The 19,676-nt window shown below is 38.6% G+C and overlaps 1 protein-coding gene across 2 annotated transcripts in view; it reads right to left on the bottom strand.

Moving 5' to 3' along the window:
• nxph4 (neurexophilin 4) overlaps positions 1-19,676 on the bottom strand; it is a 49,436-nt gene that overhangs the window by 15,870 nt on the left and 13,890 nt on the right. The window contains exon 1 of one of the 2 annotated variants that reach the window (XM_025907606.1): positions 10,946-11,038. The exons of the other annotated variant lie outside the window; for it this stretch is intronic. Within the exon in view, the coding sequence (XP_025763391.1) occupies positions 10,946-10,972 (27 nt within the window). The 5' untranslated portion in view covers positions 10,973-11,038. Of the gene's footprint in view, positions 1-10,945; positions 11,039-19,676 lie in introns of those variants that run through there. 2 annotated transcript variants of the gene reach the window in all.

The following is a 19,676-nucleotide window of genomic DNA, read 5'->3' as shown; positions in this document are numbered from 1 at the left end:
TTCTTAACTCCACTATATGCCCAAACCATGTCAACCTTGTCTCTCTAACTTATTCTCCAAAACGTGTGACCTGAGCTGTCCTGTTGATGCACTTGTTTTTAATCCTGTTCCTCCTGGGCAATCCCAGTGAAGACCTTTACATCTTCAACTCTGCCACCTTCGGCTCGACCTGCTGTGCAAGCAGCAGAAACATTTCAAAAACTTTTGCTTAACTTATCATTTTTATCTTACATCCAAGTAGCAAAAGTTTAAGATGAATGCTGTGTCTCAAGTCCACACTTTTTGAGTGCACAAGTGGATTCATAGGGACAAACCTGCGGCTAAATGAAGCTCATTGGATAGTGTACTCATAATGATAAAAACAAACAAACAAACTGGGATTCCTTACCATCTATGGTTGTCATCTTGGCTACAGAGAGGAAGCAGAGAGGCCACCAAACAATTTCCAGACATTAAGAGAAGGATTCACTCTTAATTCCTATGATAGATAGCATGCTAACTGACAGCGGCAGTTAGCATAAAGCACATGCTACATACAGAATGCTGTAGCACTGTTTTTTAAACGTTTTCTTTTTAAATCTTATGTGTTAAAATAGTCATCATCACTTCAGAAGAACTTAGCACTGTGCGGTCCAAGGATTGACAAGTCAGAGCAACGCTCATGGTCAAATCTCTATTTCATCTTGCTGTGTTCAATTTTTGGCAGCACAAACATGTCAAAAAGCATTTAGCGCACTATGGGAAACATCCAAATAGAGAGACTAGCAAGTTCAAACAGCTACCAAATCTTTATAAGAAAAGAGTAAAAAGATTTGGTGAAATATTACTCTAACTCGAAGGGATTTGAAAGCATTACAACTGTATTATTATTTATTATTAATAAAATTTATTTGATTTCCTTCAAAGGGCAATTTATATGTTTTAATATGCAGTTTTCCTTTTATTAATAGAAGAAGTAGAAATTAAAAACATTGGAAGTATTGGACAAAAAGAAATATCAGCTGTGGTTAGTTCTTTCTACACAGTCTGTTGGAGAATGATGATGAAGTTTAGTGAGGCTAAGGTCACTCATTGTGTTTAAACCTTCCTTGGTCAATGTGGAACAAATATTACTATAAATATTGTCATTGCATAAGAATTGTTACAAAACAACTAAAATATAGATTAGTTACAAAAGACGTAAGACAGCAAAAACAAACTTTACTGGACAAAGATAACTAATTGTGATTTCTTAAAATCTTTCATTTTTGCAATTTACCACAAGCTTACAATATCTTTAAGATTAACTTACAAAACAGGATGCTGAAAACACTGCTAATGTCCCATTTGTTGCATTCAGTATATTTACAGTATTGCTCTACGAAGTTTACCAAAAGGTAAAATGCAGGAAGATGACACAAAACACGATTTATCTATGAAGCCATTAGAAAACTTCCCACTGAAGGGCCAGACTTCAGCAGTCATATTGGTCCACTTGTTCCCTCTATCTTACTGATCACATCAGATCAACATGCTGAAGTGTTTTGTCTGGCTTGCTGGGTGGGCACACTCCCTTCATGTCTCCACTGATGCAACCGCACCACCTGATCAATCACCCAAAGCAGGTCTTTGGGGACACATCTTAAAAGGAAGGGAGGGACAGAAGTGCGGGGTGTCATCAGCAGAGGAGGGGTGTCTTGTTTGCATGCAAGATGCTGGGTAATGCATCAAAAGATGACAGCTTCCCCATTCTTCCTTAAATAAGAATGGTGAGACTCTTGCTGGCTGTGGTTTAACTTTAATCATTCATCTAAATAACTGTTGCAGAAGTCTGCTGCAGGAGGGGCTGCATTGCCAAGCAGGCTGCCATGGGCGTGGAGAATATGAGAACTGACGTTGCACTCCTGGATTTCTCATTTGTAAATGTGTAAACATATATTTGACTCAGATTGGAAAAGCACTAAAGTCCCCCCCCACACACACTCTTCCCCTCCCTCGCAGATTTATGTATTGGAAGAGTTTGAAATTCATCGAGGTTAGGTTCGGAGGAGGGCTCTGTCGCAACAAGCGACATGTTGAGCGGCTAAGTGACAGTGATTGATGCCCTCTGTGTTTCACAACTTATCAAGCGCATATACACACGCTCTCTGCAAACAGATAAACAGCAAAAACACCGGAGATAAATAAAGAATCAAACGAACACAGGGGACTGGCAAAGAAAAAAAAAAACAACCTATCTGCATAATGAATAGACGAGATGGAGGAAAACAGGGAGAAGAGCGGCAGAGATTCCCAGCGGGTGAAACTGAGCTTGGGAGATGTCAGTTGGGAAGGGGTACAGGGACACATGGGCTTGTGACGACTCCGACAAGTCACCCAGGCGGCAAAATAAAGCCCGGCTTCCTCAGATTTGTTTCCAATGCTCATCAGTAGGAGAGCTGGATGACGGATGGACTGGCACTGGGCGCAACGCGAGCGTGTCAAAGTTACTCACCATAATAAAGACCTGCTCTTTTTCCTTTCCATTCGCCTTCCCTTTTTTTTTCTCCCCTCAATCCCTTTGCAGTCCTGCTGCCTACAACCAATTTCATTTCATTTCAAGCTGCCTTCATTTGTGTCTTATGCTTGTTCTATGTGCTTTTCCACTAATTTGCAGCATTTAGGGTATTGAAGTTGGTACGTTTTCATGGTTGCTAATAAATATAATGCCACAATCATTTCCTCCCTTCTTTTGTTCTTGTTCTTTTTTATCCATTACCTTCTCCCTGCTTCCTTTCTTCCATTTATACCTGGATGGATCTTAATTTCTGTTATGCCATCTTTCTGCTATCTTCAGTTTCATTTTTTTCGGTTGTTTTTCTATCTGAAAAAAAATTACTTTGTTGCCTCAACATTAAAAAAAAATCATAAAATTAAAATTTCTTCAGCATATGTCTCTAGTTTTGATTTGATTCTTTAGTTTCTAGTTTTTTCTGTAGTTCCTTTAGTCATTTTATCTTTGATTCAAACCTTGTTAATGTCACCTTTTGCCTTGTTTTACCACCAGCCCACAGTCCTCTCATATTCCTTGATTTCCTTTTTTTCCTTATCCTTACACTGCTGCTTTCCTTCTTTGACAGTTCATCGTTCATTCATTTACATCCATCTATCCATGATGAGATTATGAAAGTCTTCTGGTACTGTACTTTATTTTTCCTTTTGTTCCACTTCTATCCTTAATGTTTTCCTTGCCACTTTTTTTGCCCTCCCTTCCTTCTTTTTCCTCATCACACCCTCTATCTTTTCATCCAATCACTCATCATTAAGCTCATGATCAGAACTGTGAATTATCCTTAATTTCCTTAAGCTCTCGTCTTTTCTCCATCCATTCATGCCTCCTAAAATTCCTCATTCCATTCTCCATAACTGCTTTTTTTCCCTATACATTTCCACTTATCATCGACTAAACATGAACATAATCCTTGCTCAGTTCCATCTTTCCATCCTGCTTTTCTTTTTTCTCATCCCTCGATTTGAACATTGCCTTTTGACTCAAAATGGTGAGCAATGAATGTACTGCTAAAGATCACTCAACCTAAAGTATATTTAAAGTATTGAATAAAACAAACATATTACAAAACATGATGGAAAATCTTTCTGTGATTTGAACAGATGTTAAATTACATCATGGATTCATAATCATAAAAACATGCTCACCATGATGATGTATTGTTTGATACACTTGATAATAATGATGCCACTTTGGAGCCGTTTTCTACGGATTCTGTTACAAAATGACAGCAAGAGAAGGAGCTGCTGATAAAAAATACTTCATGTTAAAAAAAAAGAGCTATAGTCCCTTTTCAAACATTCTGCATAAGTGCAAATAACTGCTACAGGAGTTTGGACGATAAAAATAAATAAATCAAATAAACAAAACAAAGGTTTATCGAACAGACCATTTTACTCAGCTGGAATAGATTTGCAAGTCAAACAACTACCAAAGCAGTTTGTTAAATTAACAAAACTGAATCAACCAAGCAAAGATGATGGTTTACACAACATGGAAGATCTGATTCAGATACCATTTGGTCATGTTTATATTTTAACAAAAAAAAAGTTAAATAAATATGGCACTCTCCTAATTAACAACAAGGTAAATTTCACAATATTCCAATTTCTTTAAAAACATTTTTTGTTTTTACCTTGATCTCTTTTCCTTTTATTCCAGCACCTCCTGCTTTCAGACATTTACACCCCATGGCGAGAACACAGCTAACTATTGATCTATTGATCCATTTAACTTAATTACTTCCACTCTCTACTCCATAAATCTGTCTTTTCTTCTCTCCTATGTTTCCTCACACTTTGATTCTTTTATCCTCTATTCTTTCACACTTCTGAGACCCATTTAGGAACTGCTGGCAAAAGGGAATACTAATACATATCTGGACCTTCCCTGGTGTGAAGGATGCTCTCCATGCATTTGGGACCTAAGTTGAGTGGGGAAGAGTGGGGCCAAAGCTCAGACCTGTGGGGGGATACATGGCTCTCGGGCTTGGGGCAGACTCTCTTCACCAAGGGTGATGGCTGACTTAATTGGAGAGAAAACAGTGGGAGGTGCCAGTGAATAAAACTCCTCAGAAACACTGGCAGCAGGGCACGGTGACATCCCTTGTTCACTTGAAGGTTAAGCACACACACACACACACACACACACACACACACACACACACACACACACACACACACACACACACACGTGCGTCTGAGCCTGAAGTGACAAGGATCCTGTAGCATTGTTAGCACAAAGAGTGCAAAGGTAGTTTAAATATAACTGTGATTATAAAGAACTAAAAAACTCCCATATCAGAAAAGATAATTCAACATACGATCCAGCACATCCTTATACTATCACACAATGTATAGGAGTTTTCTCCTTAGTTGCCTTTTAGATGCCTTTGCCAGCGTATAAATCACCCAGCTTCAAGGACGTAGCATTGGGACCCCTAACTGGGATCTTTCACATCTACCATCTGGATGCAGAAAACCAGAGTGCTGACCAGCGGCCCTGCTCTCATTCTGTTCCTCAGGAAGAGACGGGGGGTGGGTGTACACTGTAGCTAGAAACCTAATCAATCCTACAACTGCTCATATAAAATCCTTTCTAAAGATGAAGAGAAGTCGAATTGTGCAGTAATGATATTTTGAGAGCGAATGAGAAAGACAGAGACAGGGACCATAACAGAAAAAAAAGAGACAGAAAACCTGTCAGTATCTGCTCATCCAGAACTGTCCGAAGCATTCGTTCGCACGCTCCCTTTCTTTTCTCCCCCTCTTTGCTCGCCCTCCTCCAGAAACCCCGATCTTCCATCATTCAACTTAGTTTCACACTCTGAGGCCCAATATCAAAGTAGATATGAAGCAGAGAAACACAGGATTGTCTTTCCACAGACAATGTCCACTGCGTTTATTTGTGTCATGGTATCCAATGGTGTAAGTAGGCCTATATGTGGGCCACCTGTCTGCTGTCTTTCCATCAGGCTGAAAATAACTGAGTAACGCCCCCCCCACACACACACACACCCCCACCCACACCCCCACCCACACCCCCACCCACACACACACACACACACACACACACACACACACATAGGACAGTCGCTTTGGTTCAACTCAGTTTATCTTACCTGCAGGTTGCTGCTCAGTGCCCAACCATTGTCAAGCACCTAAGACCTTTGACAGGCAAATAACAACAGGGAGTATCTGTCAGTCATCACACGCGTTAAAGCTATTATCAGTTAGGGTTGCACTAATGACACTGTTTCTAGTTACAATACAATAACAATACTTGAGGTTTGGTTATTTGTAGCATTAAAAATATTAACCCTGACTCTGAAGAAGAGACTGGGAATAATTTTTTCTATGTGTGTAAGTTAAACCACACTTAAATTAAACATTCTTTTTCAAACTGCGCAAAATAAAATGTAACAAATGAAAATAATTTTGCAACGCGATTCAATTCAATTCAATTTTATTTATATAGCGCCAAATCACAACAAAAGTCGCCTCAAGGCGCTTTATATTGTACAATAGATCGCACAATAATAAATACAGAGAAAAACCCAACAATCATATGACCCCCTATGAGCAAGCACTTTGGCGACAGTGGGAAGGAAAAACTCCCTTTCAACAGGAAGAAACCTCCGGCAGAACCAGGCTCAGGGAGGGGCGGGGCCATCTGCTGCGACCGGTTGGGGTGATCAATACAGTGACCATAAATATTACCCATTCTCTGGCTCACTGTAAAATCACAGAGCACCCAAGGACAGATGAAGTGTCATATTATTAATTGAACATGTTAGTGTAAGTGCAATAAAATCTTCCCAACAATGTGCGCACTGCTGATGTGTGGTATTGAACACAAAACAAAGAATTGGATCAATCCCATTGATTGTTGTCAGTGACTTCTGATCTGGCTTCCTGAGTCATGATTGGAAAGACACAAGACTGAAATATTTATATATATATATATATATATATATATATATATATATATATATATATATATATATATGTATGCAAAAATAAATAAATAAATAAAATGGAGGTAGGTGACACCCTCAAAAAAAGGAGTTAAGAGCAGTAGCATTATAGTGCAATAGTAGTAACACAGCACAAGTCAGATGTAAGCACAAAAGTAGCCTAACTGTTGTTTTGTGGATTTTTAGGTAAACATTTAAGAAACTGCTTAACTGCTTAGTTTAACAATAACTAAAGTAATGCAACCCTGTAATTCTTCAGGAGCTGCACATTATTGTCACATAATAAAAGTGTAAAAAATAATTTAATATCAAAATATTTTCCACAAGATCAAGCTCTAACCACAACAGTAATTTCCATCCACTGTTTGCTCTTCTTGTCATACGAGGTGCAGTTAGCCAGAGCTCCAGTGATGCTCGATTGAGTCCACATTTGAGTCACACATCACCAGCTGTTAGCACTTCTTCTTTCACAGCCTGTTTGTGCTCAGTAGTGTGTTTTTACCTCACTGGGGAAACAGGTTGGTTTTCACCTTAAGTGGGAACAGTTTTCTTGCATAGTTTACAAAGTACTGTATTTTTTTTCTTTAAATTTTTATTTTTAAATTAAACTTTGTATTTTTTAAAATGCTGTATTTTATTGGAGGTTATTGGTGAAACTCTCCTTTTAGAAACAAAATTGTTATTGGAGGCTCACACCTGGCTCTTGTTCTCAGACATGCCTGGGCTTTTCTTGTTGTAGACCTCACTAGGGAACATAAAAACACAGATATGACATTTTTATATCATATAAAGATTTATGCGGTATTATCACAGGTGATATACTATGGCACAAGCCTAAACAAAATATCAATATATAAGAGATTTGAAAAGCAGTGTCATTGGAATAAAGAAGTGCAAGAGAGCAAAAAACATGAGAAGCCTGGTTATTTATCACTGACACTTGCTACAAAAAAACATTAAACTAGCCTAAATTTGATCCAAAAAGATGGTTTACAAACTATATTGGAACCTAATTTCTCACCAATTTCATTTATTTGTGATGCTTATTTTGGCATTTAACTATGTTCTCTAAACAAAACCTACAAAAAGTTCACATTGCAACAATATACGCATTTTGAATAGACTTAACTGCCACATTTCATTATTTATACCTCAATTTAAAATGCACATTATATTGTCATTGGCCTGCTTAAGTAAACGGAAAACCTTCAAAAGTTTAAGTTTAATCTTCCAATTTATATAAAGGGAAATTTGGCTAACTGTGATAGCTGCATTTGTATTACTGACCAGCCTATTCACTTCGCTCGTGTGGATTCAAGAATGATAAAAGGCTATAGACAGAACAAGTCTTGTGACTAATAGTCTAGCAGGATCTGTGGTTCAATTACACTGTGGACCAGCTCTTCTCTGTCCCTGGGCTAGATGCTTCACTGGAATAACTAACACACATACAAACATATACAGAAGCACACACCAGAGTGCAAAAACACACAGACTTTATAAATGTGATGTCACTGACCAAAGGACAGCAGCGCTGATACATTTCTCTTGTTTCTTCCTTAAAGATATGTCCAAAAGAAACATACTGGAAGATTGGATATTGGCACTATCTAAATGAATGTTTTCAGGCCCCGGGGAGGCAAAGGCTCACTGCACAGTCTGGGTCTTTAAAAACCAGGGGACAGATGATGAAAAGCTTGGCCGATGCAGTTTATCCACAATGTGAGAAAACACAGGAAATGAACAGTGACCTATGCCGCCGAATTCCTGCCGTTTCACAGAACTCTTTCAGATTTAGCAGATGGAATTCTTGACTGTTGTTTCAAGCGAATTCATCCTTTCACTCAGCCACTCGCTGGTCTTTTGTAATTTTGAATCCAAGGACTCGTGATATTTTGCATCTTGAGCAAACAAACCTGATTAACTGAAACATTTCAGTGATGTTGCGATCCGTGTAGCACAGCCTCACTTTGAACAATATATTCTTAAAAAGCAAAAGAGCGTATAAAGCCATTTCGGCCTTGGCATTTACAGAAGAAAAACTGATGGTCGCTACAAAGCATAACTAGAATTTTCTTGAGCTTCCCTACTGGTCCGACCAGTTGAAGAATGACAAAAACTGAACCGACTGACACGCCCACACGCACAAACACCCACATGGCACAAACACAAGACAGGTCTAAAGATCTGGTGTCTTTCCAGAGCAGATGGGTGGGTTGGGTGAGGGGTATGGGGTGGGCCTGGTGGGTGGGGGGTGCAGGAGAGCGTCAATCTGTCATTTCTAACAAGCCAGGAGACTCGGAGCCAGGGCAGGTCACACACACATACACACACGCTCGTCGTCCTTACGCAGGCGTCACATTCCAACTGTGGCATTCCTGCTAATTAGAACACAAATTAATGATCCAAGCAAGTGAGACAGGCTGGCTCTCCCTCCCTCTAGTCAACATTTAGCCTTCCTCTGAGTTCCCACTTCCTCCGTGCTGGCTCCCTCCATTTTATTTTGCAATTCACCCTTTCTCTTTTTTTTTTTCTTTCATAATGTTCCATATTGCCTCTTTGTGCTCCTTTTTCGCTTCTCTGTAACAGGTGAGTGAAAACAAGCTGTTTCTAATCGGTTAAGTAAAGCAGGCTTTGTGTGATTATTTACAGACACTGTGATCTTTCACTGTGAGATTATTGACAAAATCAGGTGGAAGATGGCTGTAGAACTTCTTCAGCTAATGTATAAACGAGTAAATATGTAAACAAGGTAAATTGGTGCCTTTGATATTAAATCTCATCCAATGTTATTACATTTCTTATACACCTCAGTTTCTTTCAGGTTTTGTGTGGTTATCAGCTGTGCCATCAACAAAAAGAAAAAAAATTACAACTTTTACAAGAAATCTGTTTATTAGCATTATGGAAAAGCTTGTTGACTCACCATTGAAGATCAAACTGTCTGCCTACATGGGATAGGAGGCGAGTGGCCAATCTTGCAAGCTTATATTTTTTGCTGTATATCCCAGTGTTGTTTGCTTCTTATTTATGATAAATGGTCATTTTCTTCTTCTCATAATGGAAGAAATAGAATAGAATAGAATAGAATAGAATAGAATGCCTTTATTGTCACTATACAGTTGTACAATGAGATACAGAGCATCTCCTACTCAGTGCAAACATGCTGGGGGGGGTGTAGGAGATGCTCTGTATCTCATTGTACAACTGTATAGTGACAAATCTGATTATGCAAAGGCATACATGAAACCTGAACATATGATCCCTGCTGTGTTCAACTACCTCCTCCACGCAACACTTTAATGCATGTTTTCAGTCATTTTAAATTTTCATCCGCTATTATTATTCCAAATGGAGCTGGTTTCAGTATGTGGATAAAAGGGTTCATTTTAGCAGCAGCAGCACTTGAAAGCTTGAATTGCCTATACATTTAGAGATTTTTTCTTTTTTGACGCTGCCAGCTAAAAAGAAAGTTTTAATAAAGCTTGTCACACGTTAAAATCAAAATCTTCCCAATCTCTGAATCCTGCAGCTTTCTCTCTCTTACATTAATTTTCCACTTGCATTATTGTGAAATAATCAGCGCATAACTTGAAGCCACAGTGAAAAATGGTCTGTAAACTTGCCGAAGAATTGCTGCTAGTTCCCTCAGAGCTCCGCTGCTGAATAAATTGCTTGTTCTTTGATTGTATCTGTTTGTATTCCTTCAGGAAGAACAGTGATAAATTCTGGGGCAAAGTCACAGTCAACCACAACAACAGCTACAGACTCTATCCGGCAGCACTCTTCGGCGTCCAGGACACCTTGCCTATGATGCATCAGTGGAGACTGACCTTGAGCTCTTGGTATTAAGGTCAGGAAGCATCATCAGTTCTGTTTCCCCACTGCTAAGGCTAAGAATAGGAACATGAACACAATCACTCAGTCATCATCTTTGTTTTTTCACACATTTCTTTTCTTCTTTTTTAGATCAGGGTTTGCTGGAGCGACTAAAACAATTAAACATCTTGCTGTACCTCATATGAGCTTAAGTGGGATTAAATCAGAATTAGATCAGACAGCTCTGAAATAAGCGTAGTTAAACTATTAATATTGTCTGTACAGCCAGGCCAATATGGAATCAGTATGTCTTTAATGTCTGTATTTTTTCTGATGATCAAATCAAGTCAAATTCCTTTTCTCCTTTTTTAAGCTTTTTTTTTTTTTCAGTTTTCTTACATGAACAGATCATGGACATGTTGCTACATGCAGCACACACCTGTTATTATGGTTAAATCTCCCTAAGGTAGTGTTTCAGGCCCTGAAGTTCCAACTGCTTTGATTTAAATTAATAAATGATCCATTCTCTGCTTTTGAGTAAAGTACGCTGGGAAAATATCACCATATACGGCACTGAGGGAAAGAGTTTCTTTTGTTTTGTTTTTTTAATAAATACAAATCACCTGCAGTTGACAGCTCACACCTTCCATCTCTGTTTCCTTCAGTCCTGGTTGGGGCTCTGGATCACAATCAATACCTTTCACAGCTAAGCCAATCTGCAATAATAAAAGCATTACAGACAGGGAAAAATAACATCAAATCTTATTAAATATGGGAGATAGTCTCTTCCTTTCTAATGCATGTCTTCCTGTCTCTTGTTGCCTAGGTGATCAGGAAACCACTACGTTGGACAGATCGTCGCTGTTGGCATGATCCCTTAGTGTTCCTGGGTGATCAACAGGCTCAGGATCAGGGCCTGTATTGTGGGTTACAGGTAGAGTTTGAAGCTTAGCATTCTGCTCATCTCTCCTGCCAGCCATGTATATTTCACAGGATTGTCTTTTATATTCAGTCTGTGGCTCAGTGGAGCACTCATCTTTATTTCATTTTGTGGCGTTTTTTAATTTTAGCCAGAGTTTTTTGCACTCTCCTCCTCCTCTTCCTCCTCTCCCTCCATCCTTCCTGACAACCCCCTCTGCTGACTGAATCAGTAATGGCATTATGCATCTTGCACTATGAAGCTTTCACCAACGCAAACAGTAACTTCTAGTATTTCAATTTCTGCCCTTACTGCACCAAGACTGGAAAAGGGTGAGATCTGCACTGTACCCATTTTTGGGGGCTTTTTTGTCTGGCTCAGTGTTACAACTTTATCACATTAATGTACAGTTACAATAGATTAATTTCATTCTATAGGAAAATTCACGTGAATCTATTATGGACATTTATAGCATCATCTTTTTATTCTGTCATTGCTAAGAAAAAGTCTAAGAAAAAAATCCTTGCTTCAGCGCTGGGTTTTTCCAGAAAGCCTGATCCTTTCAAGCTGCTGAAGCATCTTCTTCTCCATATCCTGCATCGATGTGTCATTGGTGGTAAAGACTGAGTCACTTGTCACCAACCTCTCCAATCCAGCTGTGCCAAACTGATACATAGCGTAACACACACGGGCCCTCACTAATGGTGATGACAACAGCAAGCATAAACTGGCAATGACCCAACACTGACTGGCCGTTCCTTGCAAACAGAAGATTTGAACAACATGTGGGAGGGGCTTCTGAGCTCATTGCTCACACCCAGGTGTGTAGCATGCTGAGGAGATTGCCACTGTGAGCACAGATCCAGAAGAAAAACCCAAACCAAAACAACTGACCAACTAATCAAAGGAAAAAACAAACAAACTTAAACATATATATTTTTTGTACATAGTTTAATCCTGCAGATAATTTTAGTTTCATTTTCTTAAACTTAGAGATTTCTGCGAGTGAGGTGTCCTCAGTTAACTGAGACAAAGGAAATGAGTGAAATTAAGATTGACATGCTTACACTGTGAAGAAAATACAAAGGTGAATTTTTCAAAATCAATGCTGCAGTTACTATTTCCTTCGCTGACAAGAGCCATCCTCCAGGTTATATTTTTAAGCCTTTATTACAGACATCCGGAAATGATAAGAGGAAAGAAAGATGCAACACAGGAGTCCAACCAGACTCAAAGTGGGGATGGTGAAAAATGTAAGACTAGTCAAAGAACTCTTATGATTCCTTATTTATGTGACAGTGAGCATTGCACTAAATAAAAGTACCTGCAAGGGAAGCAAACTTTATTACTATACAATGGAAACTTTCTGCTGATCTCATTTATAAATGGATCATTTCACTTGTTTAGAATAAACTTTATTCATTCATTCTCAGTTTTTAAATCAGCAAAGTGTAATGTAGCTAGTAAGTACTTCCACTTAAATTCAGTGAGGCACAAAAACAAACTAGTATAAACACGTAAGTGAAGTAGGTAAAAGTACAAAGTGAAATCAGACATGAAGACTATATTTTTCTCTCTCTTGCGTAGACTCCACCTATAATAAGAATGAATGAATGTCTTCTCCCCAGTGCAGATATGGACTATCTTGTACAATTCCTAGCTATAAACCTTTACAGTGTCCTTGGAACAGCTCTAAAAGGCAACAACAATTTTAAGATTGTCTCATTTCAGTTGGTTTGATGTCAAGGGAGCGTTTAACCCACAAACAAACCAATCTAACACAGTCTGTTAGCTTTGCCAATACATCCTCAAGTCAATACAGCCCGCCAGCTGCTCTTTATTTACACATTCGTTTGTGGTCTTGGTAAAGCTGTTCACATCCCTGTTGGGCCATCCCAATTAACTGGTAATGGAAAACTAGACTGAAAGTGAGCCTTCTTGAGAGTGCCAGAACTATAATAAATCCACATCAATTTAAATGACAACAAAAGTGGAACCAACTTAAACTCATACAGTGGTGTTTACAAACTGCTGCATGGATTATACCGGAATAGTGTGAAGTAGTGAGAATTCTTCAAAATAAAATTGACTGTGGAGTTTTTTTCCAACAGGCATCACTACTGCTGCTGCACCATCTCAACCTTTTGCTTTGATGTTAAAAAAATAATTAAATCGAAAAGATATGTCAAACTTGAACCTGCTTCTTTTTCTCGCTTTTTGAAGTATATACTTTGATTTTAAGTTCTTCTAAAATTTGTGTTTTAAAATAAGATCTAGTAATTAATTAATTAATTAATTAATTAACTGTCAGTAGGAACTAATACTATCTATGATTATTGGTTACTTGTTTCCCTCTCCTGTAATGGAATGGTTACACTGTAAAAAGTAAAGCAAAGCTCAGTTACTCTGACTTTAACGTCATAATAACAAAAACAAAAAGGAAAAAAGTTCCAGGAAAGGTTTCTTTTAACAATGTTTCTTTTTTTTAGTATTTCAAATTTGATGAAGACGATAAATGGCATACATTTTTCAACCTTGTGATTTAAAATATATTTAAATATATACAGACACCGCTGCCTGCTTTATTAGGTACACCTTGGTACAGTAGTACCTCTTTTGCCTTCAGAACTGTCTTAATTCTTCATGGCAGAGATTGAAGAAGGTGCTGAAAACATTCGTCAGAGTTTTTGATCCATATTGACATGACAACATGACAGGGCTGCTGTAGATTTGCTGGCTGTACATCCATGATGTGAATGATGTGAATCTCCCATTCTACCAAAGGCTCCACAAGATGCTTTATTGGATTTAGATCTGTGGAGACCGTTCAAGTACAATTGACTCATGTTTCAGAAACAAGTTTGAGATGATCTGAGCTTTGTGATATGTTGTGTTATCCTGCTGGAAGCAGCCATCAGGAGATATGTGTTACAGGGATTGACATAGCCAACTACAATCCTCAGGTAGACTGTAGCTCTACCTGAGGGGCTCAGAGGGCAAAAAGAAAACATCTCCCACACAAATACACCACCAGCAACAGTCTAAACTGTTGATACAGGGCAGGACGGATCCATGCTTTCATGTGGTTTATGCCACACGGCCCATACACGGCCAATCTCACAGCAGAAATTGAGACTTATCAAACCAAGTAACATTTTTCCAATCTTCTATTGTCCAATTTAATGAGCCTGTGCAAACTGTAGCCTCAGATTTCAGTTCTTAGCTGACAGAAATTGTGCCAGAAAATCCTAGAAAATCAACATTTTCTGAATTCAGACCACCTTGTCTAGCAGCACCATGTTCTGAGTCACTTAAATCACCTTTTTTCCCCATTCTGAGGCTCAATTTGAACTTCAGCAGGGATCTTGGCCATTTGCGAATTCACTGAGTTGCTGCGGCGTGATTAGCTGATTAGATATTTTTGTTAATGAGCAGTTGAACAGGTGTGCCTAATAAAGTGGCAGGTGAGCGTATATTTCTTCATGACTCATTCGGAGGGCACATAGCAAATAGCATCAATAAAACAAAGTACAGTCATGAGGAATACAGAGAAAAAGACTGAATTTAAATTAAAGCACGTATCACAGATAAAACCGTCAGCAAAGTGAGTCACTGCCGATCAACTGAGAACCAGTAATTTTTATACAGAGGATTTTATCTAAGCAGCACCACAGAGACTTTGAATAAAGCAATGAGGAGGTTGATATTTAACAGCATCTCTACTCATTTTAAAAGCTTCCAACAAAATAAAACACATTCGTTTTGCAGATATTGAAGCAAATAAAACAAACAAAAAATCCCTCAAATAGGTAGGTTATTGGGGAAGAGTTTCATAACAATTTAACAAATTACATTATGAACGGGGGTTCACCCATTTCTATTTTTTTATGTTTCCACGCATCAACACATCTTATTTTAACTCTAATCAGATGGATTAAAAGTAGTTGAACTCTTTTCATTTGATCAGCTGAACGACAAATAATTTCCTAGCTTGTGGTAAAAGAAGGAAGAAAATATAAATATGAATAAATAGCACACATTCAATGTTGGTTGAACATACAATACTAAGACTTTAAGAATTGACATCTCTTTATCTGACATGACATTCAATCTGATCTATAAAACAAGTATGAAATTATTTGGCAACAGAATGTAATCTCTGCAACACGGGAAATGTGAATGGAAAGGAGACAGTGGGGTCTGATATCTCAATAAAGGAACAAGAATGAAATCATTAACTAAACCATTTGGCAACAGAATCTAATCTTTGCTACATCAGACGTTCTAAATGAAAATAGGAGGGTGGGTAGATATCTCAACAAAGAACATTTGTTATCACAGATGAAAATCAATTCTTGCAAAAATAGAAATCACTGTGCATGCAATCGGTGTAACGGCAGCAGAGGTGTTTAGTTAGGTGCTGCGGAAAAATGTTAACATGGTCTACAACACACGGATTATTTAAGAACGCATAAAATTTTAATGCTGCACCCTGTGAAAGATCATAACTAGACCTGGGAGTGCATCTGGTATAAAAATGGAAAAAAGATGGGGGAGGAATGTGATTTATACAATTGAAATGGGTGGTGCAGCAGGGCCTAGCGAGAAGCACTGACCTCATGGATTAAACATCCGAGGAAATTACACAAAAACATTCATCAGCAGCATTCATTTGTAAATCTCATTTTAATCTCTATTTAGTGGATGTTGCTATCGTCAAATAATGTCCATCTAGTTCAACAGAAATTGCTTTGCCTGATGAGATTTTGTTAGATGTTATAAACCTTGAGGTACACAATTACACTAGAGCAAAATTTGTGGATGTGTCATTTTTGATGTTACTTTAAGGTTAAGTCCTCATCATAAGAATGATGTTCATCTAGTAAACCCCGCCGTAAATTGTGGTGCTCCAGAAGTCAGGGCTTTACTCCTTTAAGGTCTCACACAGCACTTTTTGATACCAGACTACTGCACAGGTACGTATATGAAGTACTATGTTTTTTTTCCCCTTTCTTTTTTTTTTATATACACTTTGCTTTACAAGGCAACGGGGCAGTCAATCTCTCACAGATATCTTTTTAATCAATTTCTTTCTGTCCTTGTGTGTGCATGCGTGTGATTTATGTGGTTCAGCAGGCCATCAGGGCGCACTGCTGGCCTCACAGTACTTTGGTGTCTGATGTAGCAAGACATGAGTTCACCCTGGCCTCCTTATCTCTAGTGTGCAAAAACATCCTAGCACAGAGTGACAGAGAAAAAACTGTAAAGGAAATGAATACCTACAAAACAAGTAGAGTTGGGATGACACCGAAGCTGAGAGGAGGAGGTAAGAGAAGTGCTAAAGGACAGCAGGAAGACATGAGACCGCATGTTTATGCAGCGCTGCTCTGACCTAAATAAGGTTTCTAATTTTTTTTTTTTAATTATTCACTAATGGATGCTAAAAAATTGTAACAGTATTGATGCCAACAATACATGCCTCCTCCAGCTGATGCACAACTTCACACAACTCTCACTAGCGGGATAACAAATGAATGGGAGCAGATTCAGAACCCCGAACAACATTTCATGAGGAATTTTGAGAGGTCGGTTTATGCATTAAAGAGTTAATATGAATATTAACCCATCTACCACATTAATGCCAGCCACATCCACTATCTGTTAAGTTATTGTTTAGGTAGCAGCTAGCATGTATGACCAATAGTAAATGGTAAATGGCCTGTATTTATATAGCGCTTTCTAGTCCCTAAGGACCCCAAAGCGCTTTACATATCCAGTCATTCACCCATTCACACACACATTCACACACTGGTGATGGCAAGCTACGTTGTAGCCACAGCCACAGCCACATATTGTTAATGTGGGAGCTAGATAGCAAACATTATCCATCCTGCCCATATTTAATGTTAATAGACAGCATTAGTTTGACTAAAGAGCCCAGTCATTTGTTTCTAAAAAGTGTTACGTTTCTCATAAAGTCCCAGATTAAGGTTGAGAAAACTCAACAATTAAACAAAACAGTTGCCGTTTAGCTTGCCAACTGTTTGATCAGCAATGAACTGTAGTATAAAACACTCCCTCCGTCAGCCTACAAATATTGCCTTTTTTACACCATCTGTGGGAAAACTTCAAATATTTAGTTATCTTAATCTATAATTTCGCCCTGCTTAAGTTAAAAGTAGTCTTGTTCTTAATGTTATTGTTTGTATTGCCATAGTCTTTTAATGGTATTGAAAACGGTATCGAGTATAGGTACTGAGTTTGAAATTCTAACAGTGTAACAACCTTAGACTTATGTTGGTTTATGATTGACCTCAATCCGAACCAAATATCAGGCGTACAATGCAAGTTTGAGCTAAAAACGTCACATAGCCATGTAAGCTTTGTATTGTCAATGTGGAAAGGCACTATAGATGTCTGTATGTGCTAACAACTGTGATATGTCTGTAAATTCTCCAACAGTCTTGGAACACAGCAGCTTCTTCGTGTATTTACTTTTGTCGTTCCCGCAGTGACGCAGTTTGGTTCGCTTGGATTTCACTTCACAACCAAACCACAAGGAAAAGCTACAAGTTTACAAACACATAAACTGATCTGGACCAAAGTAAACAACCTACAGGTGTGAAAACACCCTAAGGAACCAAGGCCATGCTGTTGCTGTTGAGGTTAGCCAAACTAATTAGACATTGTGTGTTTGCAACTTTACACATTGCACAAGGTGGTGTATGTTTCAGCACCACTTGATTAACGTGTAGCATGATTAACAATTTTATATAGCTCCTAAAATATGCACAAAATATTTGTTTGGCCAGTGTTGAACACTGTCCATTTGAAGTGTGCTCAGTTTTAAATGTTTTCTGAGGCGTTTCTGTCTTTCAGACAAGGCCTAGCCTAATTTTGTCTCGCTCGTTTAAACAGCCAGTAGCCAGAAACATCCCTAGCTGTGACACCGCTTTTGGTGTGGACTGCCGAGCTCAAGGGCGACAGTGGCAAATCTCACACAATCTCACCCACTCAAATCTCAAAAATCTTGCTAATTACACACCTAAAGAACCAACTCGAAAACGTGTGGGGTGTAGCTGTCGATCAGAAGTGTTGATTAAAGACTAGTAAAATAACATTCGCTGTTTGAAAATGTAATCAAGCAGAAGACTTGTGTTATCAAGCTGGACGTGACATTACTGTGTTCACCATGTTAAAGAGGGTTACGTTAAATACATCCCCAGTCTGACACACTGGCACGCTTCTTCTTCTTCAGTATCACTTTCTGGGTGTTTTACAGTGGGATGGTTGGTGAAAACAAGGATGGGGAACAATATGAATGTTCATAGACCTGCGCATACTTAAGGTAAAGGTGTGGAGTGCCATCCAATCCATTTTAAGGCATGAGGCGGTTACTTTGGCGGAAAAAAAAAAAACTTGTTCATGAACAGTGATGAATGAGCTGAACAGAGGTGTTTAAGCAAAGCTTTTAAAGCTATTTATATCTTCTTATTTTTATAAATGGGTTGTTATTTTATGTGAGAAATTTTCTATGTGCAAATGCAGTCGTCTTATAATTTATTATGTAGACTACCTGATGGAGGTCAGCAGCTATTCAGTTAATAAATCTGAATTCCAGTGACTCAGCTTATTCAATATTCCTGTAGACAGATTATATTATTATGCGTGTTATGCATTACGTATTGTTCACATTACAAGACTAAGGATTGGTTCATTCTCTACATAATATTTCAGTGTAATCAGCAGAGAACTGGACATGTATCCTTTGGTATAAAAGATGCACATTTCTATTTTTTAATTGCCAAATTAAATCTAATTTTCAGTCTCCTGTCCACAGTTGATGCGCTATGTTTATGTTTTATTTGCTACAAAAACAATGAAATTCAGAACATTTCTAAAGCCCAGCACTGAAAACAGGATGGACCAGCTGCATCAAAGAACTTGCATATTAGCTCAGCTCACCCATGACTGTGTTTTCATCCCTAAACTCTAGTCAGTTGCACTTCATGCATTCTATGATGCAACATATTTCCCTACAGCAGACATGCACTGGGAGTTTAAGGTTATGCTGTTTGCAACTTATTTTCCCAAAGTCAGAGGCAGAGAAAGAAGAGTATGGTCAGCAATCTCCTGCTCAGTCCTTCAGGGATAGCATCCTGCTGTTGTTCTCCTTGTTGTTGCTGCATCGTATTGTTCATGCTCTCCTCAGCTGAACTTATTGAAGCACAGCTCTCTGCAGAGAGATGCCCAGCCTCTCGCTGGTGGGACATATGATTCTGTTGCTTCATTTGTCTCTCTATCACTTCCTAGGACTCATTCTCTGTCTGTCTGGTTCTCTAGGTGCCATATTATGTCACTGTCACTGACTGGTCATGTCGCTACAAGCAGGTTGGGGTTTGTCCAAGTGTTTGCCGAGGGGAGGGTGACATCTG

Source organism: Oreochromis niloticus, linkage group LG5 (genome assembly GCF_001858045.2).
Source record: "Oreochromis niloticus isolate F11D_XX linkage group LG5, O_niloticus_UMD_NMBU, whole genome shotgun sequence".
Classification (NCBI taxonomy): domain Eukaryota; kingdom Metazoa; phylum Chordata; class Actinopteri; order Cichliformes; family Cichlidae; genus Oreochromis; species Oreochromis niloticus.
Note: the sequence above shows the minus strand (reverse complement) of the source record. Positions and strands in the feature narration are given on the sequence as shown.